Source organism: Apis cerana, linkage group LG2, assembly GCF_029169275.1.
Source record: "Apis cerana isolate GH-2021 linkage group LG2, AcerK_1.0, whole genome shotgun sequence".
Lineage (NCBI taxonomy): Eukaryota > Metazoa > Arthropoda > Insecta > Hymenoptera > Apidae > Apis > Apis cerana.
The window spans coordinates 5,027,501-5,047,436 of NC_083853.1; the positions used below are offsets into that span (position 1 = coordinate 5,027,501).

General features: G+C 34.2%; 1 protein-coding gene across 13 annotated transcripts in view; it reads left to right on the forward strand.

The window, feature by feature from the left end:
- The window catches only part of LOC107997758 (lachesin), a 307,455-nt gene that overhangs the window by 144,783 nt on the left and 142,736 nt on the right, over positions 1 to 19,936 (forward strand). For all 13 annotated transcript variants that reach the window (XR_009828951.1, XR_009828952.1, XR_009828953.1 and 10 more), the window contains one exon: positions 2,693 to 2,900. Coding sequence is in view for 10 of the 13 variants with exons in the window: in XM_062071865.1 (XP_061927849.1) it covers positions 2,693 to 2,900 (208 nt within the window). In the remaining 3 variants the exon portion in view is untranslated. The remainder of the gene's footprint in view (positions 1 to 2,692; positions 2,901 to 19,936) is intronic.

Sequence of the window (19,936 nt, forward strand, 5' to 3'; positions counted from 1 at the left end):
TTTTAATTACGAATTTCACAATTATATGATTTGATCAGATACAAAATTTCTCATGCAATATAATAATTAACACTTTCGTACATTAATTGTACGATAGTATTTTTTACTAAAATATTTTTCTTTCTTTCTCAAACAAGATTTTTTCTCAAAATTATTTTTCCCATGACCTCTTTTTAAAATTATTTCTCTTTACGTTTGTTTAAATATAAACAATAATTAAATAAATTTCTTATAAGGAATAATTAAGGAATAATTATTCCATCGTCCGTTTCACAAAATAGACAAAACAGAAAAGAAAAAGCATTAGTTATCCAGAGGAAAGATTAAACAAAGTTAAACGCCAGGTTAAACTACTATTCCCCCTGTATTTCTTTCTCTTCCTTTCTTTTATTTCTGATCGTAAAGACCGAGCCGGTTAGCAAAGACTTATCGCGAGGGTGTTGCAGTGTAAAAGCATATCAGCCTATTTTTCTGTCGTAAGAAGGTGGCGTTGCGAGAATACCGGAAGTTCACAACGTCATGTATACGCGCGAAACAGGTCTTCTTATTTCTCCAGGGACGATCTCCAGAAAGATTCCTCGTTTCTCGTTCTTGCGCGATAACTTTTCTTCTTTTAACGGATCGTTCTCTCTCTATGTCTGTCATCCGCTTTCTTTTCTTTCTTCTGTATTGATCAGTCCGCGAATGGGCCCTCGTGATCGGAATTCAATCAGTTTCTTACAGAATGACCGTCGGCGATAAATGAATCCTATCGAATTCCGATGAAATTTTGAAAGTGTAACAGTATTGTTTCCTTTGACTCGAAATTCCATTTCCTTTTCTTTATCCTTCGTGCTAAAAATTAATTTTCGTGTGAAGATGGGATTGTATGTGTTCATGTCTATAATTAATCATGGTCTTATATTTATTTTTATTCTTTGCTATTTGCAAATAGTAATGCAAATAGTATACATTGCTCGGATTGGATATCGTTATGAAAATTTGTTAATATTCCAATTGTTTTAATTATATTGCTACTGTAAATTTTTTAAACAAGTAGGAATTATAGTTCGTGTATGTAAGATTTTATATTTATTGGAATTATATTCATTTCATTCATTGTAAAACATAATTTAAAATATCATAGTCTCATCATTCATATTGCGTTTAACAAAATTATATTTAAATTAAGAGATGTTGCAATCTGCATAATGTAATGTGTTTATGTTGAAGAAATGTATGGTTATGTTGTGATATTTTAAAATAGTACAAATATTTTGCTCGCTATAATTATGAAATTAGATTCATGGTTGTAAAACATAAAAATATCAAGGTGAAATAAAATTGAATTGAAATGCTGTTTTCTCTTCTCTTGTGAATTAACTTCGAAACAAGTTTGTGAAGATTAATTTTCCATGTCTAATTTTAAGTAGTTTTAAATTGGAAAAACTGTGGGTTTAATTGTAAGCTTGGAATATGATACTTTTCTTCTTCAGCAAATTAACTTTAAAAGTTAATTTAACTTTTTAATGTACATATAAATTACCTTTAGGAAATACAATATATCTGCTGTATTTCTTAGTCATAGAATAATATCTTAAAAGTAATTATAAAGATATAAGATTTTTGTATTTCTTTGTTATTTGTATGATTCAAATTTTGGTGGTTACAATATATTGTTTCAAATATATAAATTATTCTTTTTATAATAAAAAAACTATCAATTATGATATGAAGAGAAATACTATTAATACAATTTCATATATTTCAAATGAATTCTGATTAGATTGTCTCAATAGTTATTTTTCATTATATATAAATATTTTTACAAAAATCAATTAATAATATTAAGAATATGAATTGATTAGATTATAGATAATATATTGTACTTCTATAATCACAATATCAAATAACCAAGTCAAAATCATTTTTGAAAAATAGAATAATGGATGATCAGAAATCATTCCAAAAAAATTCAAATTACAAAAATTGAAATTACAAAGATTCACAGCTGAAAGATCAATAAATAAACATTTCCATCCATATCATTTACCATAGAATGTTGATATTTGATTTTCAAAAACAAAACAGATTGAATAGTTTGCCAAGTTCAATAGAGAAATTAATTAACGTTAATTGGGATCGATGTGTTTGCGTGGAGCATAAAGGGTTGGGAATTACTTATCGTTAGTAAAGTTTCATCCACATTCGAGCATTAGATAGACATAGTTATACTTGCTTCTTAGAGAAGGGCATTAAGGAGGTAACTAGAAGAGGATTAGAGGGAATTTGTACGAGATAGTTGGTAAATGAATTGGCAGTTGTCAGATGTCAATCATTAGCAATGTATCGATGGAATCAATCGATCTACTTCATTACCCTTATCAACAATAATTCCATTACTTTGATTAAATTAAGAGCAATTAAGTATATCCAACAATAGAAATATATTATACATTATTTTTTAACGTTTCTGTTCTTCAAATTCAAAAATTCAATAATATTTCCTAATTTATATTCAATCATTTATATAATCAAAAATATTTTCTATTTCTTTGTTGGATATCCCCAATAACAACACAGGTTATATCATATCTCGACAAATGAGTCCCGTGACGTTAACGATGTTTCGATAGGAATTGCAATTTTATGATAATCGATGCGAGGCCGTAAATCCTGTTTATGGCATAACGGGATTCCTGTTTCGTTTCAGGTGGCTTGGATGCTTTTCGACAAGAGTGCCATCCTGACAGTACAAAGTCACGTTATTACCAGGAACCCTAGGATATCCGTGACCCATGATAAGCACAGGACCTGGTTCCTACATATCAAAGATGTTCGGGAGGATGACAAGGGAAAGTACATGTGCCAGATTAATACGGCAACCGCGAAAACCCAATATGGCTATCTGCACGTCGTGGGTGAGTAATTTATTGTTTTAATCGTATAAAAAAGTAGGAATATTTATGAATGAAAATGACTTGAAAATTTGTGTAAAATTTTTATCCTTTATTTTATGAATATTAGACAATGAGAGTCATTTTCAATCAAAAGTATTATTAAATAAATAATATTGTACATGTATATTGATATAATTATTATAGTTACATTAATTTATAGGAAGATCATTTTAAAATTATATACACATTTTATCTAAATTATTCTCTTATATATAACGTGTGTTTCAAATTATTGGTCGAAATAAGTTAGCACACTACTATAATGGATTTTGGCTTTGAACTATCCTATTCATGTTAAAATAACTGCATACACTTCATTCGATTCGAGTTCGTTCACGTTATATTCGATAGATTTGCAAATACACAGAATGTCCCTCAGAATTCAGTTCAGTAATTCATGATATCACTTTTCACTTTGTTTGTTCTGTAATTTTCATATCGAACATTGTAATTATTCTCTCTGTTCATTTTCTGTCTCGTGTTTTAATTAATGATTACAGTTTCAATAATAAAAAGCCCTTTATTTGTGAAATAGACCAGGTCACATATTTTCAAGTGAATTAAATGCACTTTAAATAAAGTATAGTCACACACAAAAGAATTATACGACATTATTATTCTTTTTTGTCGAAAATGAAATTTTTAAAATCCAGGAAAAGATTATTTCGTAATATATTCTATGTTTAAAGTAAGCCAAAAATAAGTGTGCACATTCTTAAATCTACATTTTTTCATAAATGAATATCTCGGATTAAATGTATTTAATTTAGATCTTGAAAATTACACATTACACGATAATTGAAATTAAAATTCAGTAATTGTTTAATTAATTCAAATTTCTGTTTTTTAAATGCAAAACGTTATGAATAATTATTCTAATGCTCGGAAAACTATCAGAAATGGCACATAAATACTTTAAACATGATCAGGCGAGTTAAATATTACATCTTGTTTGCGGTGAGGACTAGGTACTGACAAGGGACGCTTTTAATAACCTCATTCTAAGCGAATAAAAAAGTATTTAATTCATAGTTAGCCTACCCTGTAACGTGTCACCTTTCTTCGCTAGATTGAGCCCTAGATTTAGTTTAAAGCTAATTAAGTTATACCAGATTAAGCTGAAATTCCTTCGCTTGTTATTTTCATATCAATAATTACAGTCGTAATAAATGAGAATTGTTATTACGAATAATTATATAATTTCCTTTTGGTAAAATAATTCGATGCAACGAATAATTATTTAACATCCCTTAAGAAATATTCACTTTGGGAAAAAATACAGTCTAACAATTTCAATTCATTTCATTGTCAATAATATCGCGTAATATCGTAATATTGAAAACACTCTGTTTTGAAAAAACTCTTATCCAATTAAAACGTTAAAAAATTTTTCTTACATCTCCATCCTCCTGGAGATCGCTGGAGATTGACCTCGTGGACGCGATATTCTTCAGAGAGAAAAGTATCTCGTTGAATGGACAGGCCAACAATAATTTAATCAGCGGAGGGTATCCTCCAGCGAAGGGGTGAGCGCGTCGGGTAAGAGTCGGTCTTCGTTCTGCCATCCGGGAGAACATATTAATATCTCGAGTTTTGACGTCTGAAGTCGTCGGCGAGGCGGAAGCTCAGTCGTTTGCAAGGGGAGGGGTGGATGTTTCAGTAGTCGGAGGAGTAATCAGAGGGCTAGATTAATTGTTTCCACGGGACTCTTGGCCCGAGCGTAGCACAAATACACGGAAGACTTCGAGGCGGCACTTCGTGATAATGCCGACGGAACAGACACAATGCAGACCCAATGCCGTAACTCACCCCCTCTCCCTTTCTCCCTCCCTCTCTCTCTCTTTACCTTTCCTTGCCACGCAAGGAGAAACCGCGTGTAACGCGTGTAAATATTCGACACGGGTCCGAGTCGCTTAGAGTCGCCACCCGAGGCGTTTACCCAGCCGCCTGAGCTAATAAAACGGTTTTCAAGAGTTTGACGATCTCCAAGGGCGGTGGGGTAAAGCTCTCGAACACGCGCGCGCCTGCGCTCGAAACCCCGTGTAAATTATCCGGGGATCGTAACCGTGCCGCGTTTCGATTGTTGCCGCGCTGTTTACCCGCCGCTGGAGCACGTTTCTCGCGCGCCACCGCGCCAAATACCGGTTTCGAGGAGCGGTTGCGGCCCTCCGGAACATTCAATTCGCCGGAATAAATTTCGACAGGAAGCACGCAGGGGAATAGCCGCCAGTCTGGGTTGTTTGGTAGCCTGGCCGTGGTATTAGAAGGAGGTCCGTGTTTCTTTGTTGGAGGTTTTTTGTTTGTCGGAAAGGAGGCTCGGAAAGGGGAGATTGTTTAATGTTGTGAGTTGTGATTGGAATCGGATGTTGAATGTTTTTGGGAAATTTTTGATACGCCAGTTTGAAGATAAAGGAAGGAGAAATATATATGTTTGAAATTTAATAGAAAAATGAAATAGTAATTTTCTTTAGAAAAAACTCGATGATTCATTTTTATTTTTGTGCATAATCAAATACAAAACAAATTAGTTTCAATCTTTTTGATTATAGTATATCATTTATTTCAAGTTTCTAAATTTTGTATACGTCTGACCATATATAAATCGAATTACTTACTTTCCTTACTTTTATTCACTCCTATATTCGATTAAATTTGCATTTTTTTTCTAATTTTATTTTCTATTTGGGCAACAACAGTGTGCACAAAAATAATTTCAAAAGTGTCGATTAACAAGCTATTCAGATTCAGAAGAAATATTGTAATCAGGAATGAAAAATTTCATATTAAGAGTAAATAAATTTTCGTATCCTTCGCTCGATAGATATTAAATTCGATTATAAACTGATTAACAATAAATTGTAAAAGAACGATTGATCCATTAATAATTACCTGGATATAAAAATCTTATACATAAATAATCCGTCTAAAGAGGGAACCTCGAAACGATTCCTCTTTGCATACGAGTTCCATCGCGTTTATTCCAACACACGACACGCTGCAACCGTATCGGCCAATCAATTTTCCGTCCAAACGACACCCCGTGAAAGATTCCTCTTTGGAACGTGGCACGCCTAACACACGCCGGACACGCCATTGAATTCCACGATGATCCATGAATCGAGGATAACGATAACTCGATGATCGCCCCGTTTTATCCAATATCGTGTACACACTCTCCCCTGTCTCCTCACCCTCTATATCACCCCCAGTCTCTCTTACTCGACGATCGAATCCGTCCCATTTCGCTCTTCTTCCCTTCCTCTTCTTCTCCACTCTTCCCCCCTCTCCCTCTCTCGCTCTATCCTCCCGTAAATAAGGCGGAAGCCTGGGACTATCTGACTTTTATTCGATTTAGAGGCGAGTCGGCGAGCTTAACCAGTAAAGAAGCTCGAGTGGAGCCGGGAAGCGCACACTGCGGAACGTGACGCTGAGCTTTCGACCCTTGCAGTACATTTTTCGACGACATACCCCTCCTCTTCGCAAAAGATGTCGCCTCTCGACCGCCCCGGGATACGCGAACCCGCCGTGTTTTTGCCGGTTATCGAGCTCTCCCTAGCACGGGACGAGAAACGATTGGTCGGGGGAGGGTTGTTGTCGGTTCAATTGGCGTCCCTTCGAGTAACGAGTAAAAGGAGCGTGTTACGATGCTCGCGAGCCTGTATGCAATCTCATATCTGTCTGTCTATGCTCTCGCTCCTTTCCTTTTTTATTGGAAAGATGTCGGTTGGTGGGGGTGGTCTCTCGAAGCAACGAGAGACGATGAAATTCAAAAGCGGTGATCCTTGACGAGTAGGAGAAGATATTCGAAATATTTATCCGAAAAAGGGGAGGGAAGAAAAATAAGAAATGGGGTGTTCGAGGGTGGAAACATAAAACGGCCTTGTTCTACTACCTTTTTCTCTTTTCTTTCTTTCTTTTTTCTTCTTGTTCTTTTAAACACTTTTAACACGTTACGATGCTTATCACGCTCGAAAGACACAACAGCTTTTACCCGGCCATCGAGTTTCACGAGTCGAATTCAAGAATACTCAAAGGCCAGCCGTATAACGTGACACAAAGAGGGGTGGTTTCGTCGTATCCCCGCTCGTATACGTTACGTATTGTATCAGAGTACGCGTGTCGTCTCGCGGCCGTACGTCATACATTGCACGAGCTCGACACCGCATTCCCTAAGGGGCCAACTGTGTAATTAGTAATTTGTGGTTGCAACCCCTGGCTTCATTCAACGGGCCGCATAACAGTCATTTCGACACGCGGGGGGGTTGGTACGCGGCGCACCCTTTGTGACCGGATCGCGCTCCGTTAAGTCGCGAAACTGGCGACTTAATTTCCGAATGTCTGTCAAAGCGGTTCCATCTTCTGCCTTTTTCTTCTTCTTCTTCTTCTTCTGTTACTCGTTGTAACAGAGGCGAGACCGCGAGGAATTTCATTTCGTTTCGTCAGGCTTTCGGTTCCATGCTTTGAGGGATAATGAGAAACATCTTTTCATCTTGCTGTAGAATGTAATCGTGGAATGACATTAGTTGATCGTAGTTCGTTTCAATGAAGTTTTAGAAATGGCGAAGAAAAAAAAAATGAATGATTTTTGGTTAATTTTTAACCGTTTAAATGTTTAAATACGCTGACAGAATTTTTTGATGGAGATTATTAAATGAGAAAATTCGTTAATAATATAAAACAAATTATACGATATTATCACATAATAAATTCATAAAAATTATTTTCAAAATTTTATTTTATTTGATAAAACGTTTCGTCAACTTGTATCATCCATTTCTTTCTCTCTTCTTCGTACCAACGAAATTTTTCATTCGCTGTTCTGAGAGAGAGAGAAAAAAAATGTCTCACTTCTTGTTAGCAAACAAGAGTTTCGATCTAAGATAAGATTGTTACAGGTTCGTCATCGAATCGCTCGTGCGATTCATTGGAACTATTGGTATCCGTAAACAACGTACATTCTGTTTCACCAGTCGATCGTGTTTCCGTTCCTGACGAGGATGTTGGTTCTGTTTGGTCTTTCTTTTTTTTTTTTCTTTTACTTGCAGTCCTCCACTCTGCTGAATAAATTCTGGTTCTCATTTTTCGGAATTTCGCAGAGCACACGAGGAGGACACATTTATCTTCGAAATGTATTTTAGACGTGTGTGATTTGTCTCGTTTCGCTCTTTGTTTCGTCAGAAATACTTACCCAAGTTGTATCGATTTAAATTGGATAGGTTTGGATAGAATTAATAAATCGAATTTTCCTTTCTTCCCAAACATCATTATAAAATTTCAATAAATTTTTATTCCTCTATCGAATAAACATATGAATATATACTGGATAAACTTTTTATCGAATATTTGTATAAGTAACGAGTAATTTCATTAAGCTGCACGTAAGGATAGAAAAGATAACAAATATACTTACACTTTATAAAAATAATATTTCCTTCGTTTCATCTTACCTCGATAAATCCACGTTCGCCAACTTTCAGAAACCTTCTTTCGTAATAACTTGTGTATCGATTTTCTTCTTATTAGTTCTCCCTAAAAATGGAACTCCGCAAGTATAAACGTCTCAAAGAACAAGTTCGAACATTTCAAAGCCCATATTTCGCATCGAGTGTCTGCCCTGTTCATTACCACGATTTTTTTCTTCCTATTCCGTTCGCAGGGAAATTCCCTAATTGGAGATTTTCCCCTGACGGTGAGGAAAACCGCCCTTGGACACAATAACTCTCGCGGATCATTAAGCTTGTTCGTGAAAAGCAAAGTGTTCGAGGAAAATTCGCCCTAACATCCTGTTTCTAACGCCTTTTCATTTCTAATTTTTTATTTTTTCCTTTTCCATCAAATTCCATTCACGTCGAATCGTTTATTTTTCGACGATATAATTTTCTTCCAAACTTAGATGTGCAAAGGGAAAGTTTAAGCCATCTTGCTGTTTTTAAAAGCAAAGAGATAATAAAAAATAATGTATTAGAAGTAGATACAAAATCCATAAATTGATACAAATAATTGAAATTTTATTGAGGATAATAAGACTTTTGATTTATATATTTTTTACATTTAAGTAATTAGAAGACTCATATAAATATTATAGGGATCTAAAAAATATATACAATTATAAAACTTCTCAAATATTTCGAAACAGTTGAATAATATACCTTTTCTACAAGAGAATCAAAGTGTGCGAGGTTTAAATCTGCTACTTAAATACCTACATATTTACTAAATTCTTAGAATGATCAGTATCTGGAGAATCGATTGATACTCTCTGCCTCGTTTTTTACTTTCTTTCTCGAGTGGCCAATTATAGACAAAGGAGATTTCACTGACTGCTGTGGAGAGTAAACGAAGGGTAAGACTGGGCATTGATCGGGAACGAAACAAGATCTCATCCTTGCTCCGTTATAGTGATTATTTAGCTCTCGAAATAAAACGAAATATCGGTCTCTGGGAAAGATAAAGAATATCTTTATTTATTATATATTGTTATAATAAAACACAATGCATATAGGAAAAATTTAAAATATAAACCATTTTATATACCGATATTACTGACACGAAATAAGTAGTTTGTCCTATACATAGTCGGACATATGTATAAGGAGAGACTAAGTAGTACAATCTTCATACAGTCATCCAAGCAAATGCTCCAAGTACGAATTAAGTAGTTTGTCCATATATTGATCAGACTGATTGAAAACAATTATCCGCATAGCTTGTTCTCTGTTTAATCATATCCAAAAATTAGGAACAATTATCTGATTATATTACACACTCATTCGATTATTTACACAATTCTTATATATACGTATACTTTTATACAAACAATTACTCAATAATTCAACGTACAAAAGAATTTTATCCAACACACGCTTATTATTCGCGTATAATCCCAATCCATCGTATAACATTATCGAAGCAAATCCAAGCAAATTGCACAGGTAACCCTCCCCTCCGCGTAATAATTCGAAGCGCGAGGGCGACGTTTCCGCGTCCATGCACGTTTCTCTCGAGCAAGGATGGACCCTTATCCTTGGTGTTAGCATCCAGGTCGGTTTGCTCCTCTTTTGCCCTCCCTGATGCCGGCGGAGTTTAGGCCAAGTTAACGCGCAACAACGCCGAGCCACCACGGTACACGTGGCGGCGTTTGCGCTTGAATAATGCATCAACAGTCCGTACGCGGCTGCCGTATAACGGGCCGCGCTGTTCAATCTGCGCTTGTTGAACAATTCGGTAACACCCCGCATTAGCATTAATGTAGCAGATCGTCGAACACCTGCGGTAATTCATAGGATTGAGTGGGACTTTGCTGTTGCTTTTCGAGATTGACTGAGAGCGAGAGCGTCTCTCGATTCGACATCTCCACTTTCGATTGACTTTTGACGTTGTTGTCAGTGGTTAATGGTCATCGTTTATTCGAATATGTAAGGGATTTGGTAATGAATTTTTGATTAAATTGCTCGAATTTTAGGGAGAATAATAATTTAAAAATTCATTGCTACGTGAATTCGGTTTTATTAAATAAATTTTAATAAAGATTCAAACTTCGTATTCAAAGTTTAATCATAGTAAGATATCGAATGCAAGTAGGGCTATACGAATTCATTGATTCGAAGAAAGAAATCGTGAATTATTCAGATATTCGGGCATAACTGTTTCATAAATTATTCTTGTCAAGAATATTCAAGAAAACAAGTCGCTATCTCCGTTGTTTGTTCGTACTCTTTTGTATTCCATTTCTTTTTTTCGAAATTTCTTCACGCGTCGTTCGAAAGAGGACAATTTTTGACGAGATCCATTCCTGGACGAATGTTAAATACGCATCATCGTCCATTTGAAAATGTCACGAAGGGTAAGGAGTGGTCTGGGACTAAGGGGTAGGTGGCGAGTTTATTATATGAATATGTAGCAACGACCCTCTTCATTCGGTGTTTCGGCCAGCAAACGAACCGTCCGAAATGTGGCTGGCCCCTTGCTATTTCAGCCAGAAACCTGTGCACATCTTATCGGGATAACTCCTCGAATAAATTCCGGGCTGCTCGAATAATTGCCCTGCGGATCGCGCACGCTGATTATTTATGGCTGCGATTATTCCACGCTGACCGATAACGAGATACCATGATAAATCGACTAGATTGCTTTCTCTCTCTCTCTCTGACGATCCATGGGATTTTCTAACCCTTTGACAGTGTAATGAGATTACGAGCAATTTAAAATAGGTAGAAAATAATACTTTGGAAAAGAGGAAAAAGACGAATCATTTTCTCGCATTTTATTCATTCGCATTTTAATTTGAAAAAAAGTATATTATTGTTCCATTTTTTTAATGGTGTGATAAAATTATAAAGAATAAGAAGACTTAACGTCAAATATAGAAATTTTACATTCGAAAGGTTTCGTTGATTGAATGATGTACATGATCTTGGAAAATAATAGTAATTAAAAAGAAATTCCATGGCAATTAATAAATCGCATATAAATATTCAAATTATGAAATTATGTAATTAATCTTTACTATTTGCTCAAGTCCCCTCTTGGGATTATTTACGAAAGCGTTGATAAGTTTAATAATTTGAATCATTTATGGGGATGGAAATGATATATTCGATATTATACATGTACGGTTTAGAAGTATATTTAGATTTGTTCGAATTAGATTTAAACGAATGATTCATGATTTAGATATATATGTTTATTGGGTTAGAGTATGCAACGAGTGAATGAGAAGTAGAGAAATGTTGCAATTCTTCTCTCATAAATCCCCACGTATTGTTTTGATTGATCTATTGATTGGACCAATTTAGATGTTATGATATAAGGATCCACGAAAACTCGTATCTTACTCATTATATTTTTTCTTCGTTACTTTATACACAAAAATATTATTTCTACGTGTTAAATGAAGAGAGCATACCATATAAAGAAAAATGAACGAATAAGAAACTTCAAAAACGCACATTCCAAATCAAGAAAGCTTCGAATCTCGATCCGTGTATCCGCGGCAATGGGCAATTCGATAAGAAATTTCGCGCCGCAACCGTCATAAAATTATTATTCCCGTAACGGAGGCCAAACCTCGTCCCAAAAAGCTCGATATAATCAAACTACAAACAGTTAAAGAAAACTCGATATGAAATTTCCTGTGTTACCCCCCTCCCCTTCTTATCGTTCCATATGCAACAACACCCGTTGTAGACGGTCTTGTTTTACTATAATATAATATTCAACGCGCAACTCGTTCCAACTTCGCCTATAGAAGACACCGAAACTTTCGAATTCCGGTCCTGCTTTCGTGGCTCTCTCGTGCCACTACCGCCCACGAGCTAACGTGTGTCTATTCGCATTTCGTTTGAAAATGCATTAGTCGTACGGTCGAAAGTGGGATCGAAGTGTCGCCGGGGAATCGCAATAACCGTCACCGCGAGACGGTGCGACACGGGAGGATGCAAATTATTCCTGACGGTGATACGAAACGCCTCCCTTGCGGCGTTCGTGGAATCGATCCCGCTGATTATCGGGAAACGTATAAACCGCTAATAAGCCGAGCGATATTTTTAATATTTTTCCTCCTCGTTTCTGCCTCTTTTTTTTTTTTTTTTTCTTTCGCATCTCACTTTTCATTTTCCATCACGCGTCGAGAGCGTGACGACAAACGATCCTCCTCCCCCTCCCTGTTCACGCTTCGTTGGACGCGTTAATGAGTCGAGAATGGTTCTTTTGCCCGATTGTAAAATGCAATAATCAGATACGAATTCTTGGATGGGCAGGGGATGAAAGGGGTACGCCTGGCCGATTATCGTTTTCCCTCGTATCGCGGCGGGATATGATATGTACGTGTAAATTATTCGAAATTGCTCTCGCTAATATTACTCGATGTGTTTCGTCTAATTAGTTCTTTTAATTAATTCGATGGCCTCGCGTTTCGGGGATGATGTGTGCGGCGCTTCAACCCCTTACGCCTGGATAAATTTCCCTGATCAAGCGGCTATTGGCGGATTCTATCTCGTGGAATTTTTAAAGGGGTGAATTTTTTTTTCATAGGTCGGGGAAATTTATGTTTGATTCTTTTTTGAGCGTATAAATATTAATGTAAATTGAAACATTTCTTTTTCGTTCATCTTCGATCATCGAAATTCCATTTGTTTCAATCGTTACATTTATGAGTAAATTTTGTAATATTATATTCAGTACTTTCAATGATACTTTTTATCCAATCGTACATAAAAGTTTTTCATCGCCTTGTACTTCTTCTCCTCGTGCAAAATTAAACTTTTCGAAATCAGATTTTCAAAATGCGCGAATTTTTAAAGTATTTTCCCCCGATGTGAAAATTCGTTATCACGGTTTCTATATATATAATCTACCGCAAAAGAGATATAGAATATTCTTCTCGGAGCGAAAAGTCGAACACGGGAACATTGCGAGGGAAGATTCTTATCGGCCAACATTCTCCACGAATACTTTCGATGCGGCAACACGCAGAAATGTGCTCGCTTCCGGGTTAACGATTATCGTATATTTCACATCGTCCACCGGCCATTCCTCTGTCTCCGTTGCATCGTACATCCCGCGGGGACAATTTTTTCACCCCTCTCCTCCCGAAGAATCATTACGAGCGGTTCGGTCAATGGAGCATCGATTTACTGCGTACAAGGGGCGATAGTTTAGATGCGCGTTTGGGATTGTACGTTGAAGAAAGAGGGAACGATGATGATTTCGCGTGCTCGTGAATGATTGAATGGGGGTGTTCGAGGTTCGATTATTCTGTACGTCGAAGATCGGTTAATAAGTCTTCCCTTTCCTCTTCTTTCGTAGTTTTAAACTTTTTAGGTCTTTTAATTACGGAATATTATGATAAATATTTATTTATTTAAGTAGTTTTTTTAAATACAGTAAAATGGTTTTTAAATTGTATTCTTATAGTTTCGAAATAATTGTTATAGTTTTAGTGATTCTGGTATTAATTATTTAAAAATTGATCGACGAGATTAAAAAATTGAGATCAAAGGAAGAATCCTCTTCAACGGTGATTCAGGAAGAGAGTTAAAAAATTTCGTGGAAAATATTTTATGCAAAGCCAATGGAACTTTGTTACTCGTATTTACTAAAGTTTATAGATTTTCGAAATCAGAACGAAGCAAACGTGATGCATTATAAACATTAAAGTCGAGAATAATTGCAACTCGCTCGATTGTAAATTAAGCTTCTGAAAATATAAATCTCTTCGTTCCATCTGTTCCTTAAAAAGTTGGCCGATATGACTCGTGGAAATTCATTATATGATTAGTCATTTATCATAAATCTACTTCATCTATCTTTTGTTAGGTATTTCCTGTTAGAAATATTAATATGAGACTTATTCATCTTGTTACTTGCTATTCCTCATATCTTTATAAAATCGCGATTATAATTACGATAAATATGTCAGAAGGTTCAGTGAACTTATTTCGTAATTAATCTTTTACAATTACACTAATACAATTTCGTGTAAAATTTTCGAAATTTTTCTTTCTGATTTATTTCAAAAACATTTTACACGTAATAAATAAAATATTTCATATTTTATCCGTAACTTAAATCATGTTAGAAACATACAAATAAAATGTTTAAATTTCGATACGTATATCTATAATTCATATCACTGAAAATATATACAGTTCTGTTATGTCTCTACATAGACAAAAATAAAATAATAATGGATTTTTGATAAATATTAATTTCATAACGATGTATAAAAATAAAATAGGTTATTCATTTCGTAAAAATTATTGTTTATCAACTTTCCATGCACAATATAATCTGATAATCTTATGATCCGGAGAAATTTTAATTGATATTACCAAAGGGAATGAAATTCGATATTTTTATAACTTCCATCTAAATCAATTTTTCATTGATTCGTACGAATATTTTGCTTCGATTACTTTTGTTATTGGAACAAAATTGTTACACGTATAATATACGCGTTTTATCAGCTCGTTTTGTATCGATATTCGCGATTAATTTCCACTGGAACAATTCAATATTCGCGTTATCGTATCAAAAACCTTTCTATTTTTCCCCTCCCCCTTTTTTCGCCCCTTCCTCCAATCTTTTTCCCTCGTTCCTTTTCGCGAACTCGATCATCATCCGATCGAGTGGATTACCTCGCGCTTGGCGTCATCAAGGAAAGATCAAAGCTTAAAATCACGCCCGATTATCTGTTGTTTGACCGCGTAATTTATGAATGTATTATTACGTATATTATTCGAATTACATGATAAAATCACACCCTGTTAGGAAAATTACGAGTGGAATGTAATATTCAACGTTTATACGGGCGTATCGGTTCGTAAATTGTAAACGACCATTATGGCGCTTTGTTTTGCGTGTTTGTTTAATTTGCTCGATATACGAGCTGTTGAAATATGAGATTCGTTATACGCGTAACAATATGCTCATTTTGAATACGCCTCTGCTATTTTTTCACGCATTTATTGAGTTTCTAATCGCAAACAATAGTCATAATAATAATATAATAATAATAATAATAAAAGAAATTTCGATGGAAATAAAAATATCACGTATTGTGAATTAAAAATTGCTTGAAAAGCGGAGTTATAAATCCAAATAATTATCCATCCGATAAAGTGTTCGAAGAAAATAATAATAATTATGAGATTAGAGAGAGGGGATCAAGTGGAGTATATCCGGCGTTGGCCCGGCACACGTCCGCCAATCATACGAACCGCGAACGTCGGTTTCGATCAACGTCACGAATGGCGATGCAGACGACAGATGTCAGCCCACACCCCTCCTCTCGATACGATATACAATATATTTTTTCACCCCCGTAATATGACAGCGATATAATTGAATCGTCTCTTCGTTATTTATTTCCGCGTTCGTATATAACGTGGAATAACGAATGTATATATGTACATATATATAAATTTGCACACGTAGCATAGGGATAGTGTTGGAGAGGATCGTCAAGGCTTTAGCCGATTTACCCGGGGAACGCTTAGAAGGTTGGATCGCATTTAGACTTTCAAATTAAGCCGCTTTTTCTCCCCCATTTCGAGCCTAGCGCTCGACGTATTAATGGGAGGAGGACACTCGTGAAGGGTATTGGATCGAATTGGAGGAGGAACTTTTTTTTTTTTTTCATTGTAAAATGCAATCCGTTGGAAGATGAGCGGAATATTGGTGGATAAGAGAGAGTGTGAACGAGTAGAGTTTCGATATTTATTATTTATTATTTATTCCAGGAAATATTGATTTGCGTTGAATGTATATAAATTGAGCGAGATAATGATAATTATCGTTTTATTAAATTTGTTAGTTAGGATGTTATAAAGAGTGTACTTTACTTGCCGTGGAGAGATGGATATTCTTTTTTATGCATTGATAAAATTATCGATCTTTCAATGAGAAAAATTGCAAGGAGTACGCGCAGTTTGATTTAGTTAATAATTATAATTATGCAGATGTTTAGGTTGGTTGATTAATTATTGTAGGAATATTGGTTACATTGTAAATTGTCGAGTGAGATATAATATTAATTATATTTATTAAAAATAATATGGAGGGGGGAGGGAAGGATTTGGTTAAACCTGCGGTTATTTTGGTTGATTTATTAATTATTATAGGAATATTAGATTGCGTTTCAAAATTATTGAGTGAGATAATAACAATTACATTAGATATTTTGATCGATTAGTCAAATATTTCGTTAATTTCTTTTAAACAAATGATAATGAAACTTGCTGACGAAGAGGTGTTATTAAATACGTGTGAAATTTCTATATATGCAAAGTATTCTAATGAGGTATTAAGGTATTTGTAAATTATTCATTCTTTAATCTCTTACCTATTTATCGATTTTTTATTAGTGCAAATAACAATTTTCAAATGTTCGACATATTGACTTTCTTTTTTTCGTTTCCACCGTAATATTACGAATTTTTCTTTTTCTATTTTTCATTTAATGGCGATCTGTCAATATCTCGAAGACTGTGAAAAAGCATCGTGATGATATAATTGAGTTAAATATTTTTCAGCTTCATTTTTATATCGACAAGTCAACGAACTTCTATTTATATGTATTTTTATGCGGCCCTTGATTTGCATATAAGATAATGGAATATCAAATTCCAGATATTACTCTATAGTATATTTATTTTTGTGTTGACAAGTAAACTTTGATTGGTATTTTTAAAGATCCTTTGATTTGCATGTAAAGCAGTGAAATATCAAAGGATTATTTGAAAATAATCTCTCCATAGAAATGATTTTTCAATATATAATTCATTCAATATATATATTCCTTTTCATTTTGATAAATAGATAAATATCCATTGATATTTTTAATCTTGATTTTTTTTGGATTAAATGTTTAGTTCAATATTTAAAAATAATCTTTTATTTTTCCACATTCTTATAATGATGTTTTATTATCCCATAATTCCATCTCGTTCAATGTTTCTTTCAATGTTTTCAGCTTTCAAAAAAATTTCATTAGCTTTTCATGAATCCACCAATCTCTATTGCCCTCTGATTAAAGGCAAATGAGAGCTAGAACGAAGAAGAAAAAAAACTGAAGGATCAAAAGATTCGAGGAACAAAGTGTCCTCTTCCTTGTTCTCAAGCACAAAAGCGATTCGATCAAGCGTTCTTTTTTTTTCTTTTTTCTTTTTTGTTTTTTTTCTTTTTCTTTCTTTTTTTTTTGCATCAACATTGTACTCCTCTTGTCAGTTTAGCGCTTTAGTAATTTTTAATGGTGTATCTTTTTCGAACACAGCGTGCATTTCTTATTGTAGCTATTCGAAGGATCTAACGAGCCTTCCTTGGAAAATGAGTCTACGTTCATACGATTTTAATAACGCGAAAGTGCTTCCTTTTGTCCTATATCTGTTTTCTTTAACGTTGGTCCATCCCAGGGATAGTTATAGCCTCGTTTTCTCTTCGTATTCCATTTTTAAAAATTAATTGTTTAAAGTTCCATTGCGTCGAGGAACTTTATTCGAACGATGGACTTTATTCCATTTCGACGTTATATTTTTATTTTATTAACAAAGCTGAATGATTTGAAGTGGTAGTCCAACTATCGACAATTGTTTTCGAATTCGTTAACTCTTAACACCGTGCCTTGAGAGTTATATTCGCATCTTTTAAGTTCAGAGAGGTGAAAAATTTTTAAAGACCGTGATATCTTATTTTTTAATCTTTTTATAAATAAGAAACTACTTTTTAAAAGTAAGGAAAAATGCAAATTTCGCAAGTTAATAATTATGCTTGCAATTAATTCTCTTTATTGTTCGTTATAATGGAGTATAGTGAGAAAGTGTACATTTTTACTTAATTTTAAGAGATATGACAGGAAGAGGGTTATAAAAGGGAAGTAATGGTCGTTAGGAACAGGAACCAGGTCCATAGGGAATATCTTCGACGAAGTATGAGGCTCGCCGATGAGTTGACTATATTTTGGCACGAGGGGTTGCCTGCACCCTCGTTAGTATTAGGATATTTACGGAGAATAAGATAATCCTGATGCAATTATTATTTAACCTTAAAGAATACATAATAATATACATCGACTGTTATGATAAAAATTCGATTAATCATGATATGATCAAATTAAATCGTTTAGGCAAATTTTAAGTAAATATACTGCTTCACAAAAATATTATTTTGTTAGAATAATAATGTAATATTTATAATTATTTGAGAAATTAACTTTTGGAAATACAATACATTATAATGTCCATTAATAATACATAATATCAAATGACACGAATTCTGATTATTGCAAATCACCGATGACTGACGCCAGATTGAATACATCAAATCATTAATCATGCTAATCGTGAAATGATTCGCCATTATATCATATAATATAATCTAAACGAAAAAAGAAAGGATTTGATTTTACCATTATTATATGACAAAAATATTAATATAATTTACAGTAATTTACATTTTTAGAAATTGATGAATCATTCCAAATATTTATTTATTTTATTCAAAAGAAAAAAAAAGAAAAGAAATGAAATGCTTCTCTCAATATATATAATGAAATGAAGCAATTTATTATATTTCCAAAAATGTGATCGCATACGAATAGAGAGGAATAGAATAGAAATTAGGATGAAATTTTTATAAAAGATTATATAAGTATTTATCCTTTCTAAGTTTCGATAGCGTGATTACAATATTTATTAGATAAACAAAAGATCCCCATTTTGGAATCTTGTTCATTTATCGCAAGTAGTTTGCCACTCCATTTTGTCATTTTGATGACAATAATCAGCGATTGGCATCGAAATTGGATTTGCTTGAAATTTCATTATGGTCATTCGCCTTATCGCCGCTTTGAATTACAGTCGACAATCTCGTTGCGGCGGTATCGGTTCCATGTTATCACGTTTACCTTCGATAAACCGTTCGCATCTTTCGTAATGAGTATTCGCCGGAATGGAAACAAGGATTTTTGATCGGTTATTACGTGAACACAGGATTTCAAATGTAATCCCGCAGCTCAGCTGATTTAGTAATTATCGAAGAAGGGGAACATAATCGAGGATGAAACAGACAGTTCTCATTAAACTATCGTCTGAGCCCCTAAATTCCTCTCATAACGTGAAAATCCATAAAAGGATTAATTTAATAATCTTCTAGTGAAAATTGTCCCAATATGTATTCCTTAATTTATAGATTAAAAATAATAATTCGCATCGCAAAACGTTGAATGTAAAATGTATGTACAATGTAACGAGTATTTAATACTGAAATAATCCATAAAAAAATAGGGAAATTATTTTATAGACAGGAAAAAAGATTGCTTCATAATCGTATAACTTAACTTCTTAATCTTCAAAGGAACCTTTGCATTCCTTCACAAACCTGTTGCTCCCTTGTAGATTAAGTTACACATTCTCAGAACACTAAATTATAAAATTAATATATTATGAATGTTCGGAAACAATCTTCAGAAAATTGTAGAAGAAGAGAAAAGAAGTGAATAA